The sequence below is a fragment of the Oncorhynchus clarkii genome, chromosome 12 (genome assembly GCF_045791955.1).
Source record: "Oncorhynchus clarkii lewisi isolate Uvic-CL-2024 chromosome 12, UVic_Ocla_1.0, whole genome shotgun sequence".
NCBI lineage: Eukaryota > Metazoa > Chordata > Actinopteri > Salmoniformes > Salmonidae > Oncorhynchus > Oncorhynchus clarkii.
Genome location: NC_092158.1, coordinates 47,431,983 through 47,446,034, shown reverse-complemented (window position 1 = coordinate 47,446,034; position 14,052 = coordinate 47,431,983). Strand labels below are relative to the sequence as shown.

Below are 14,052 nucleotides of genomic sequence, written 5' to 3'. Positions count from 1 at the left end.
AGCACACTGACCATGGCAAATTTGGTTTGACTTTGGATATCCCTATAGGGCTAGTTAGGGACATTCAATACATTAACACAATGGACAATATTTAATAATTTCAATAGATCCAAATTGAAATGACATTCGTTTTTTTGTTTGAGGTTTTAAACTATAATAAGCTTGCATACAAGAGACACCCACATCAAAGCATGCCTCCAAGTCCCAAACCTCGTTCTCGGGTAGCATTTCCTAATAAGGATAATTGAAACCTAAGGCTAAATCAGTAAGTTCAGCCCCTCTTCAAGTATGTTGAACCCACAATCATGGCATTGCTAGCACTACACTCTTAACAACTGGTCCACACTGGACCACTTGGTCAGCCAGCTTTAAAATGCTACGTGAGAAAGCAAGGACCAACTCCAGTATTCTCAGAGAGGAGGAATAGGGTTATATTCAGTCATATGAAGTGGTCTGGCCATCACTAGCAATGGGGAGAACGGAACATTGCCTTCTGTTCATTTACAAAGCTCTCCTACAGAAACTACCTTACTAGCTCAAATCGCTCCTGATATATAGAAATATAAAATATCCCACTCGCTCCCAGGAATAGCTAATATCCTAAGATCTAGACAAAACAGCCTTTAGGTTTTACATGCCACATACAGTACCAGTCAAAAGTTTGGAGACGCCTACTCAAGAGATTTTCTTTATTTGACTATTTTCTACATTATAAAATAATATAGAAAGCATCAAACTATGAAATTACACATTGGGATTCGTGTAGTAACCAAAAGTGTTAACAAACCAAAAATATATTTTATCACTGACAGTGTCACCAGAAAAGCACCATCACACCACCTTCTCCATGCTTCACGGTGGGAACTACACATGCGCAGATCATCCATTCACCTATTCTGCATCTCACAAAGACACAGCGGTTGGAACCAAAAACCTTACATTTGGACTCATCAGACCAAAGGACCGATTTCCAACGGTCTAATGTCCAATGCTTGTGTTTCTTGGCCCAAGGAAGTCTCTTCTTCTTATTTGATGTCCTTTAGTCGTGGTTTCTTTGCAGAAATTTGACCATGAAGGCCTGATTCCATATGTGTTATTTCATAGTTTTGATGTCTTCACTATTATTCTACAAGGTAGACAATAGTTTTTTTTAAATACACTGCTCAAAAAAAATAAAGGGAACACTAAAATAATACATCCGAATGAATGAATGAAATATTCTTATTAAATACTAATATTAATATTTTTTCTTTACATAGTTGAATGTGCTGACAACAAAATCACACAAAAATTATCAATGGAAATCAAATTTATCAACCCATGGAGGTCTGGATTTGGAGTCACACTAAAGTGGAAAACCACACTACAGGCTGATCCAACTTTGATGTAATGTCCTTAAAACAAGTCAAAATGAGACTCAGTAGTGTGTGTGGCCTGCACGTGCCTATATGACCTCCCTACAACGCCTGGGCATGTTCCTGATGAGGTGGCGGATGGTCTCCTGAGGGATCTCCTCCCAGACCTGGACTAAAGCATCCGCCAACTCCTGGACAGTCTGTGGTGGATGGAGCGAGACATGATGTCCCAGATGTGCTCAATTGGATTCAGGTCGGGGGAACGGGCGGGCCAGTCCGTAGCATCAATGCCTTCCTCTTGAAGGAACTGCTGACACACTCCAGCCACATGAGGTCTAGCATTGTTTTGCATTAGGAGGAACCCAGGGCCAACCGCACCAGCATATGGTCTCACAAGGGGTTTGAGGATCTCATCTCGATACCTAATGGCAGTCAGGCTACCTCTGGCGAGCACATGGAGGGCTGTGCGGCCACCCAAAGAAATGCCACCCCACACCATGACTGACCCACCGCCAAACCGGTCATGCTGGAGGATGTTGCAGGCAGCAGAACGTTCTCCACGGCGTCTCCAGACTGTCACGTCTGTCACGTGCTCAGCGTGAACCTGCTTTCATCTGTGAAGAGCACAGGGCGCCAGTGGCGAATTTGCCAATCTTGGTGTTCTCTGGCAAATGCCAAACGTCCTGCACGGTGTTGGGCTGTATAAGCACAACCCCCACCTGTGGACGTCGGGCCCTCATACCACCCTCATGGAGTCTGTTTCTGACCATTTGAACAGACACATGCACATTTGTGGCCTGCTGGAGGTCATTTTGCAGGGCTCTGGCAGTGCTCCTCCTGCTCCTCCTTGCACAAAGGCAGAGGTAGCGGTCCTGCTGCTGGGTTGTTGCCCTCCTACGGCCTCCTCCACGTCTCCTGATGTACTGGCCTGTCTCCTTGTAGCGCCTCCATGCTCTGGACACTACGCTGACAGACACAGCAAACCTTCTTGCCACATCTCGCATTGATGTGCCATCCTGGATGAGCTGCACTACCTGAACCACTTGTGTGGGTTGTAGACTCCGTCTCATGCTACCACTAGAATGAAAGCACCGCCAGCATTCAAAAGTGACCAAAACCTCAGCCAGGAAGCATAGGAGCTGAGAAGTGGTCTGTGGTCCCCACCTGCAGAACCACTCCTTTATTGGGGGTGTCTTGCTAATTGCCTATAATTTCCACCTGTTGTCTATTCCATTTGCACAACAGCATGTGAAATGTATTGTCAATCAGAGTTGCTTCCCAAGTGGACAGTTTGATTTCACAGAAGTGTGATTGACTTGGAGTTACATTGTGTTGTTTATTGTGTTTGTTTATTTTTTTGAGCAGTGTACATTTACATCCTGGAATGGGTAGGTGTGTCCAAACTTTTGACTGGTACTGTACATGGAATTAATTTCAGGGCACTCTGAGATTAGACTCCCGAGTGCCTTTTAGTCACTTGAGTGCATTGGTGGGCGACCTGTTCATAGAGGAGTTCACAAAGGATTTCTGAAGTCTTGATAGGTTGGGAAACTGTAGGGGAGACTGTTGGGGTAACTACTGTATTTGATTGATTATGTTATTATCTATTAATTGCATTTCGTATTTGATGTGTGTATTTTGTATGCATAAAAACAAAAACAGTAAATATAGGTAAACTGTTATTTGATTTCTAATCTAGGAAACCTGGTGACTGGCTTTGATTAAATAGTAGCCCATAGTCAGTTCAACTCTTCTGCGGCTGCTGACCATGTGACTAATTTTCAATATCTAAATTTTCCCTATTCTGTCTCTTCTGCAGTCTTCTTTTTTATTTCTCTCATAGCTGCTTTGTATCTTTTGATCTCTCTCTGACTCTCTCTCTCTCTGTTCTATACTTTCAGGATTTCAGTGTGTGATGAGGACAAGTTCCGCCACAATGAGTTCATCGGTGAGACGCGCATCCCCCTCAAGAAACTCAAGCCCAACCAGACCAAGAACTTCTACAACTGCCTGGAGAAACAGCTACCTGTAAGTTATCTCCAAATTGCCTTTTTCATCTACCCATTTAAAACCAAAATGAGGTATATCCAGGAAAATTAAGCATATCCTAAGTTAAATTGCTTATTTTGTCTCCACTGCTAAGTTAAAAGAATGTTATTTTATGTGCAGATAACTTGCCTAAATACCTTGTGTTGCAAGACAGCAATACTGTATGTATCCTGTTATTAATTTGTTTAATGTTTTCACCTTTATTTAACCAGGTAGGCTAGTTGAGAACAAGTTCTCATTTACAACTGCGACCTGGCCAAGATAAAGCAAAGCAGTGCAACACAAACAACAACACAGAGTTACACATGGAATAAACAAACATACAGTCAATAACACAATAGAAAAAGTGTGTGTACGGTGTGTACAAATATGCTAAGATAAGAGAGGTACAATAAATAGGCCATAGTGGTGAAATAATTACAATATAGCAATTAAACACTGGAGTGATAGATGTGCAGAAGATGAATGTGCAAGTAGAGATACTGGGGTGCAAAGGAGCAAAAAAATAAAAAAATAACAGTATGGGGATGAGGTAGTTGGATGGGCTATTAACAGATGGGCTATATACAGGTGCAGTGATCTGTGAGCTGCTCTGACAGTTAGTGAGGGAGATATGAATGCAATTTGTTCCAGTCATTGGCAGCAGAGAACTGAAAGGAAAGGCAGCCAAAGGAGGAATTTGCTTTGGGGGTGACCAGTGAGATATACCTGCTGGAGCGCGTGCTACGGGTGGGTGCTTCTATGGTGACCAGTGAGCTGAGATAAGGCGGGGCTTTCCCTAGCAAAGACTTATAGATGACCTGGAGTCAGTGGGTTTGGCGACAAATATGAAGCGAGGGCCAGCCAACGAGAGCATACAGGTCGCAGTGGTGGGTGGTATATGGGGCTTTGGTGACAAAACGGATGGCACTGTGATAGACTGCATCCAATTTGCTGAGTAGAGTGTTGGATGCTATTTTGTAAATGATATCGCCGAAGTCAAGGATCGGCAGGATAGTCAGTTTTACTAGGGTGTGTTTGGCAGCATGAGTGAAGGATGCTTTGTTGCAAAATAGGAAGCCAATTCTAGATTTAATTTAGGATTGGAGTTGCTTAATGCGAGTCTGGAAAGAGAGTTTATAGTCTATCCAGACACCTAGGTATTTGTAGTTGTCCACATATTTTAAGTCAGAACTGTCCAGAGTAGTGATGGTGGGCAGGTGCGGGAAGCCATCGGTTGAAGCGCATGCATTTAGTTTTACTTGCATTTAAGAGCAGTTGGAGGCCACGGAAGGAGAGTTGTATGTCACTGAAGCTCCTCTGGAGGTTTGTTATCACAGTGTCCAAAGAAGGGCCAGAAGTATACAGAATGGTGTCGTCTGCGTAGAGGTGGATCAGAGAATCACCAGAAGCAAGAGTGACATCATTGATGGATACAGAGAAAAGAGTCGGCCTGAGAATTGAACTCTGTGGCACCCCCATAGAGACTGCCAGAGGTCCGGACAACAGGCCCTCCGATTTGACACACTGAACTGTCTGAGAAGTAGTTGGTGAACCAGGCGAGGCTGTCATTTGAGAAGCCAATGCTGTTGAGTCTGCCGATAAGAATGGGGTGATTGACAGAGTCGAAAGCCTTGGCCAGGTCGATGAATACAGCTGCACAGTACAATCTGTTATCGATGGCGGTTATGATACCGTTTAGGACCTTGAGCGTGGCTGAGGTGCACCCATGACCAGCTCGGAAACCAGATTGCGTAGCGGAGAAGGTATGTGGGATTCGGAATTGTGGGTGATCTGTTTGTTAACTTGGCTTTCGAAGACCTTAGAAAGGCAGGGTAGGATAGATATAGGTCTGTAGCAGTTTGGGTCTAGACTGTCTCCCCCTTTGAAGAGGGGGATGACCGCGGCAGCGTTCTAATCTTTGGGGATCTCAGACGATACGAAAGAGAGGTTGAACAGGCTAGTAATAGGTGTTGCAACAATTTTGGCGGATCATTTTAGAAAGAGAGGGTCCAGATTTTCTAGCCCGGCTGATTTGTAGGGGTCCAGATTTTGCAGCTCTTTCAGAACATTAGCTATCTGGATTTGGGTGAAGGAGAAATGGGGAGGCTTGGGCAAGTTGCTGTGGGGGGTGCAGGGCTGTTGACCGGGGTAGGGGTAGCCAGGTAGAAAGCATGGCAAGCCGTAGAAAAATGCTTATTGAAAATCTCCATTATCGTGGATTTATCGGTGGTGAACGTGTTTCCTAGCCTCAGTGCAGTGGGCAGCTGGGAGGAGGTGCTCTTATTCTCCATGGACTTTAGTGTCCCAGAACTTTTTGGAGTTTGTGCAACAGGATTCAAATTTCTGCTTGAAAAAGCTAGCCTTTGCTTTCCTAACTGCCTGTGTATATTGGTTCCTAACTTCCCTGAAAAGTTGCATGTCAGGGGGGCTATTCGATGCTAATGCAGAACGCCACAGGATGTTTTTGTGCTGGTCAAGGTCAGTCAGGTCTGGAGAGAACCAATGGCTATTTCTGTTCCTGGTTCTACATTTTTTGAATGGGGCATCCTTATTTAAGATGGTGAGGGAAGCACTTTTAAAGAATAACCAGGCATCCTCTACTGACAGAATGAAGTCAATATCCTTCCAGGATACCCGGGCTAGGTCGATTTGAAAGGCCTGCTCGCTGAAGTGTTTTAGGGAGCGTTTGACAGTGATGAGGGGTGATCGTTTGACCGCAGACCTATTACGGACTGAAGCAGTGATCGCTGAGATCCTGGTTGAAGACAGCAGAGATGTATTTGGAGGGCAGGTTGGTTAGGATGATATCTGGTAGGTTCATTGATAATTTGTGTGATATTGAGGGCATCAAGCTTAGAGTGTAGGATTTCCGGAGTGTTAAGCATGTCTCAGTTTAGGTCACTTAATAGCACGAGCTCTGACGATAGATGGGGGGCAATCAATTCACATATGGTGTCCAGGGCACAGATAGGGGCAGAAGGTGGACTATAGCAAGTGGCAACGGTGAGAGACATGTTTCTGGAAAGGTGGAATTTTAAAAGTAGAAGCTCAAATTCTTTGGGCACAGACCTGGATAGTAAGACAGAACTCTGCAGGCTATCTCTGCAGTAGATTGCAACTCTGCCCCCTTTGGCAGTTCTATCTTGTTGGAAAATGTTATAGTTAGGGATTCAAATTCCAGGATTTTTGGTGGCCTTCCTAAGCCAGGAGTCATACACTGCTAGGACATCCTGGTTGGCAGAGTGTGCTAAAGCAGTGAATAAAACAAACTTAGGGAGGAGGCTTCTAATGTTAGCATGCAAGTCAACAAATAAGAGCGTCTGGGGAATGGGAGTGGAGCTAGGCACTGCAGGGCCTGGATTAACCTCTACATCACCAGAGGAACATAGTAGGATAAGGGTACGGCTGAAGGCTTTAAGAACTGGTCGTCTAGTACGTTCTGAACAGAGAGTAAAAGGAGCAGGTTTCTGGGCATGGTAGAATAGATTCAATGAAAAATGTACAGACAAAGGTATGGTAGGATGTGAATACAGTGGAGGTAAACCTAGGCATTGAGTGACGATGACAGAGGTATTGTCTCTAGAGACACCATTTAAACCAGTTGAGCTCACCGCATGCATGTGAACAAAAGGGTTAGCTAAGGCATATTGAGCAGGGCTGGAGGCTCTACAGTGAAATAAGACAATAATCACTAACCAAAACAGCAATGGACAAGGCATATTGACATTAGGGAGAGGCATGCGTAGCCGAGTGATCATAGGGTCCAGTGAGTAGCTAGGCGGGCTGGAGATATGGCGATTCAGACAACTAGCGGGCCGGGGATAGCAGATGGGCCTTAGAGGGACGTCGCAACGGAATAAGTCTGTTGTAGCCCCCTCGTGCGGTTACGTCGGCAGACCAGTCGTGATGGATCAGCAGGGCTCTGTGTAGTAAAAGGGTCCAGGCCAATTGTCAAAATAGGTATTGTAGCCCAAGGAGTGGCTGATGGACCTCTTCAGCTAGCCGGGAGATGGGCCTAGCATAGGCTAGCTCCAGGCTAATTTGTGCTTGCTTTCGGGACAGAGATGTTAGCCAGGAGTAGCCACTCGGATAGCAGCTAGCTAGTTGCGATGATCCAAGTGAAAAGGTCCAGAGCTTGTGGTAGCAATCCGGAGATATGGAGAAGAAGTCAGATATGCTCTGGGTTGAATCGCGCTGTGCAGACTGGCAGGAGCCTGACTGCTACGCAATCTTGGAATAGAAATAATACATGATGGACCTTAAAACTATACTATTCTCCTGTATCTCAGTCCATTTCGCTCTGACATCACTCATCCATATGTATTTAGTCTTAATTCATTCCTACTTAGATTGGGGGGTATTGGGTATGTTGTGTAATTTGTTAGATATTACTCGTTAGATATTACTGCACGGTCGGAGCTAAAAGCAAAAGCATTTCGCTACACCCGCAATAACATCTACTTATCACCTGTATGTGACCAATAAAATTTGATTTGATTTGAAAACATTTCATATACCTGTGCATCCCCTTTTAACACACTGTAAATTAACTTCATGAAACAACCACAGACATTTCAATGGAGCACCAATTACTGAGGGCTCAGTTCAACACTGCCTCTCTCCCTGAATTAAGCAGGTTTACAACATTGAGAACTGGGGAGAATGACAGTCTCTCATAATCTACACAAGGAATTATATTTACTCATGGGCTTTTAACAAGGACTGGCCATGGATGCCCGAGGCATTTGTTTTACTCACAAGCTACTTACTTAGCGCACTGGAGGATGTTTCTAGCTATTGTTGTTATTTTACAGTACTGTCGCTAGTCATGTAGCTCCACCTTAATTGGAATTTAACTCAAGCTCTACGAAATGGATACTTATTTGAGCTGCAACATTTGATCCTCCAAACTTTCTCCACATCTGGGTTGCTGTTTCCAAGAACCTTAGTTTGGGAGCTTTCCTTCTTACGAAAGACTGATTGATAGGGATGAGCCCTTAATTAATATTCACTCTTTTATCCGAGCGTGTCGTTAAAATCTCCTAATTTCATCGGGTTTAAGAGCGCTCACAAATGTGTTTTCTCTTACCATCAACAACACTGGAGGGAATCTGCTCTAACTACTCAGAGAAGGCTTAGCCCAGTCTGACTGAGCATCACTGTCTTTCTTTCCATGCTGGCTTTACAACGTGCAGCCTTTTCATCAGCCTGTGGATTACTGAGCTACGTGCTGACATTATGTGTGTTAATGTGCTGACCTTCATGTCTTAAAGTAATGATGGACTGTCGTTTCTCTTTGCTTATTTGAGCTGTTCTTGCCATAATATGGACTTGGTCTTTTTCCAAATAGGGCTATCTTCTGTATACCACACTTACCTTGTCACAACACAACTGATTGGCTCAAACGCATTAAGAAGGAAAGAAATTCCATAAATTAACTTTTAAGAAGGCAAACCTGTTAATTGAAATGCTTTTTAAGTGACTACCTGCTCATGAAGCTGGTTGAGAGAATGTCAAGAGTGTCCAAAGCAGTCATCAAGGCAAAGGGTGGCTACTTTGAAGAATCTCAAATATAAAATGCAAGACAGCTTTGCGTTTTTAATGAGAGAAGATATGCAAAGCTTTTGTTTTTAGGCCTGAGACTTCATCTCGGACATACCAACATCATGCCAATATACAGTGGGGCAAAAAAGTATTTTGTCAGCTACCAATTGTGCAAGTTCTCCCACTTAAAAAGATGAGAGAGGCCTGTAATTGTCATCATAGGTACACTTCAACTATGACAGACAAAATGAGGAAACAAAATCCAGAAAATCACATTGTAGGATTTTTAATGAATTTATTTGCAAATGATGGTGGAAAATAAGTATTTGGTCAACTACAAACAAGCAAGATTTCTGGCTCTCACAGACCTGTAACTTCTTCTTTAAGAGGCTCCTCTGTCCTCCACTCGTTACCTGTATTAATTTCACCTGTTTGAACTTGTTATCAGTATAAAAGACACCTGACCACAACCTCAAACAGTCACACTCCAAACTCCACTATGGCCAAGACCAAAGAGCTGTCAAAAGACACCAGAAACAAAATTGTAGACCTGCACCAGGCTGGGAAGACTGAATCTGCAATAGGTAAGCAGCTTGGTTTGAAGAAATCAACTGTAGGAGCAATTATTAGGAAATGGAAGACATACAAGACCACTGATAACCCTCCCTCGATCTGGGGCTCCACGCAAGATCTAACCCCGTGGGGTCAAAATGATCACCAAAATGATCACCAAAAATCCCAGACCCACACGGGGGGACCTAGTGAATGACCTGCAGAGAGCTGGGACCAAAGTAACAAAGCCTACCATCAGTAACACACTACGCCGCCAGGGACTCAAATCCTGCAGTGCCAGACGTGTCCCCCTGCTTAAGCCAGTACATGTCCAGGCCCGTCTGAAGTTTGCTAGAGAGCATTTGGATGATCCAGAAGAAGATTGGGAGAATGTCATATGGTCAGATGAAACCAAAATATAACTTTTTGGTAAAAACTCAACTCGTCGTGTTTGGAGGACAAAGAATTTAGTTGCATCCAAAGAACACCATACCTACTGTGAAGCATGGGGGTGGAAACATCATGCTTTGGGGCTGTTTTTTCTGCAAAGGGACCAGGACGACTGATCCGTGTAAAGGAAAGAATGAATGGGGCCATGTATCGTGAGATTTTGAGTGAAAACCTCCTTCCATCAGCAAGGGCATTGAAGATGAAACGTGGCTGGGTCTTTCAGCATGACAATGATCCCAAACACACTGCCCGGGCAATGAAGGTGTGGCTTCGTAAGAAGCATTTCAAGGTCCTGGAGTGGCCTAGCCAGTCTCCAGATCTCAACCCCATAGAAAATCTTTTGGAGGGAGTTGAAAGTCTGTGTTGCCCAGCAACAGCCCCAAAACATCACTGCTCTAGAGGAGATATGCATGGAGGAATGGGCCAAAATACCAGCAACAGTGTGTGAAAACCTTGTGAAGACTTACAGAAAACGTTTGACCTCTGTCATTGCCAACAAAGGGTATATAACAAAGTATTGAGAAACTTTTGTTATTGACCAAATACTTATTTTCCACCATCATTTGCAAATAAATTCATAAAAAATCCTACAATGTGATTTTCTGGATTTTTTTTCTAATTTTGTCTGTCATAGTTGAAGTGTACCTATGATGAAAATTACAGGCCTCTCTCATCTTTTTAAGTGGGAGAACTTGCACAATTGGTGGCTGACTAAATACTTTTTTGCCCCACTGTATCATTCAAACACTGGATTCTCGGGCATTATCTCTTAAATAGAAGATATACAAACCTCAGACATTCTGACAATTCAGTGTGCATTCCATTTGATCTGTCCCCCTACCAACTTCCAATTTACTATGTCAAGCTTTCTTTCTCTTTATGTGCTCACCCTCACTCTCGCTCTCTCTCTCCATCCATTGCCCTCTTTGGTCTGCATTTTGTTTTGTTGTTATTTTTGAAAGTTTAAACCAGGAGGCTATCTAAGGGTGTCTCTGTGAAGCCCTGTGCAAACGCTCTATGAGGGTTACGTAAACGAGACAGAGTAGTCACACAGCGGGGCTGGAATCATTAGAGACGCTTCCTGCACAGCCAATTAGCTAGCGTCATTAGCAAAGAATTATGGGCAAAGTGCATTTCCGATAAGGTGGAAAGTGAGTTGGCAAATTTGCACATCTTAGATTTGGAATGTAATCGAGACGAATAGACACACAGTATTAAAGGAACTGCGAAGAGTTGCTCTGTCCCTGTGCAGTCACTCCTGACAAGTATGGACTTGGATTATCATGCATGGAGATTGTTTATAGGTGTGTTCCAAGAAGTCCACAGCAATACTTATTTTGCAAATCAAACTCCAAATCAAGTCACACCATTCGATTGGGTTCCCAATCTGATCAATGGACATTTTGCATTTGGAAAAGAAGCCCATCTATAAAAGCCCTTACTGAAAACTTGGTCATCAACCCTAACTGGTGGAGCTGCTATGTACATCCCACTCAGTCCCCTCCACCAGGTTCCTCATGTAATGGGTTGTGGGTGTGAATGTTAACTATTGTAACTTCTGGTGTTCCTCTAAACTGTTGATCAACTGTTGGACCTCATGAAGAGCCACTTTGGATCAAAATGTTCTAAATAAGGGTGGTATAGTACACAGTATATAATGGGCTGTGCGCAAGACTATGTTTCTATTGAGCACAACACTTTCACTATGTACTGACTGTGCTCCTTTCCTTTGACCACTGTGTGTCCCCACTCCTTTACCCGCAGATTGACAAGACAGACGACAAGTCCCTGGAGGAACGAGGGCGCATCATGATCTCCCTCAAGTACAGCTCCCAGAAGTCTGGCCTGGTGGTGGGCATCGTCCGCTGTGCCCACCTCGCCGCCATGGACGCAAACGGCTTCTCAGACCCCTATGTCAAAACGTGAGTTTGTCACACAGCCTAGCGTCAGAACATGTTCCCAAACGCATGCACTTCAGAACTCTAGTGGTACTGATTTTTACTCATCATCCCTTAGGTCTATATGGAATCAATCTTTGGTTTCTAATTTTCTCTGTTTTTATTAAACAAATAAAAGTTAATTCCATTTGGAAATGTTGAATGATACACTACTAGACCAACACATTTTAATCCTGGTGTTGAAAAACAGGCAAAGATGCAACTCTGCATCTCCTATCTGCCAATATGTAATGATGCAAGAAATTCAGATTACCATGCACTCACAAGGAAAATTACACAGGAAAAATAATTACATAATTTACATTTAGCCAAAATTCCTTGCTATGCCTAGGGCTTGCAATCATTATCCAATTGCCAGCAGACCAGAGCAAGATCCAAATGGAGTCCTTGGAACAGAACAGATAGCAGCAGTGTTTCGGCAGTGAATCTCCGGTGATTACTCCTCAACATGAAAGAGATGTACTGAGCAAGAGGCCATCCTGAGGGCTGCAATTATGAACAAGTGTTCTTTTAATCACACCTGAACATTACTGCACTTCTTTCATCTTGCTGAACGATGGAAGTGAAATTAACACATGGCTCTGGTGAGAACTCGAAAGAACAAAGGAGGAAGAAGACTCATTGGAAGAGAGGATGGAAATTCCAACCAACGATTGAGAACCGCTCCCCAAAGCCCGAAAGACTCGCAGCCCAGATAATAGATTTACAAATGTCCTCTTTTGCGAGCTTGGAAGAAGATCTGTGTCCCAAATGGCACCCTATTCCCTATATAGTGCATTACTTCTGTCCAGAGGGACCTGGTCAAAAGTAGTACACTACATAGAGAATAGGGTGCTATTTGAGAAGCAGTGGAAAAGTATGTTCTGTTGAATAGAGAAGGAGAGCTGAAATGGTTATCCTGTCCTCCGACACCCAATCGTTATGTCATGGCTGTCTAACACATCATGTAGTGGCTGTCTGGCTTCAGAAGGCTGCCAGACACTGAGTCGCTCCACCCCACTGTGTTAATGAAACGCTGGGCTTTTGTACTTGGCCGGTAGCCCCTTTGTACACACACACACACACACCAGTTGTTAGGGCAGTGGTCCCACCAAGTGTTACATGTGGTCGAGGGCTAACATTTGATTGACAGGCTGGGTGAATGTATGACAAGCATTACATGTTGGTGAGAATAGAGATTCTAATACTTTATACCACAGCGTTGTTGTATACTCGTTTCTGATTGGCTACAAGGACATTCTGGAATGGACATTAAAACCAGACAATGGGACAGTTGGAAAAGATATTGGTGCACCTTGCAATCATGACACAATATTGCATCATAATTGCAAGGTGTCCCGATATCTTTTCCAACTGTCCCGTTGTCTGGATTTAAAGTCCATTGTGTGCTTACACATGCAGAACGTACTTGCTACAAAGTTACAGAAAGCTAAACCAACAACTACACAAACTGAAATTGGATACATTGTAAATGATCCAACGAGTCCAACGAGGAAAAAAACTTAGCTAGCTATTTGTTTTTGCAGATAATTTTTTTGGAGCATCTGATGACTTAACATGTTGAATGATGAACATGAATTTATCCCCACCGCTGCCAAATCCTCCCATATATTCTAGTTTGACCAGCTGTTTTCAGCAACTGCTATTTTTGAATTTGGTTGTCATATTGGCAGGTTTGCTAGCCACAAACTATTTAGTTAACTTCTAGCCTTGTGTTTGATATGCAATGCGATCTCCTCGTAATTAACAGTCAGTGTTTGATGTGCATGTGACAAGTAAAGTTTGTTTTGATATGTTGACGGGTGTTCTGATGAGAAGGCAAACTTTCTAGCTATGCCAGGCAAAATCGGGCATTATCATCTTATTGGGGGATAAACAGATTAAACTAATGCAACAGAATAACCTTTGCTGTTATTCTGGCTGCAGAGATTGTGACTGTATAGCTAGTTGGCTAGCTAGCAGCAAGCAAGGATAAGAATGTTGCCACTGAGCATGGCAACGGAACATAAAAAAAACAAACGACTGGGTTGCGTCCCTAAATAAGGGTGGGAGGGCCAAGAGACCCAAGGTGGCTGAATGGAGTGCTCGGGATTGGATGTAGGGTTTGAGCATAGCCTGAAGGTAGGGAGGGGCAGTTCCTCAGGCTGGTCCATAGGTAAGCA

The 14,052-nt window shown here is 43.6% G+C and overlaps 1 protein-coding gene across 1 annotated transcript in view; it reads left to right on the top strand.

Annotated features, from left to right (window-relative positions):
- LOC139420759 (double C2-like domain-containing protein beta) overlaps positions 1–14,052 on the top strand; it is a 306,643-nt gene that overhangs the window by 278,379 nt on the left and 14,212 nt on the right. The window contains 2 exon segments of the mRNA XM_071170967.1: positions 3,257–3,383; positions 11,697–11,854. Coding sequence (XP_071027068.1) covers positions 3,257–3,383; positions 11,697–11,854 — 285 coding nt within the window.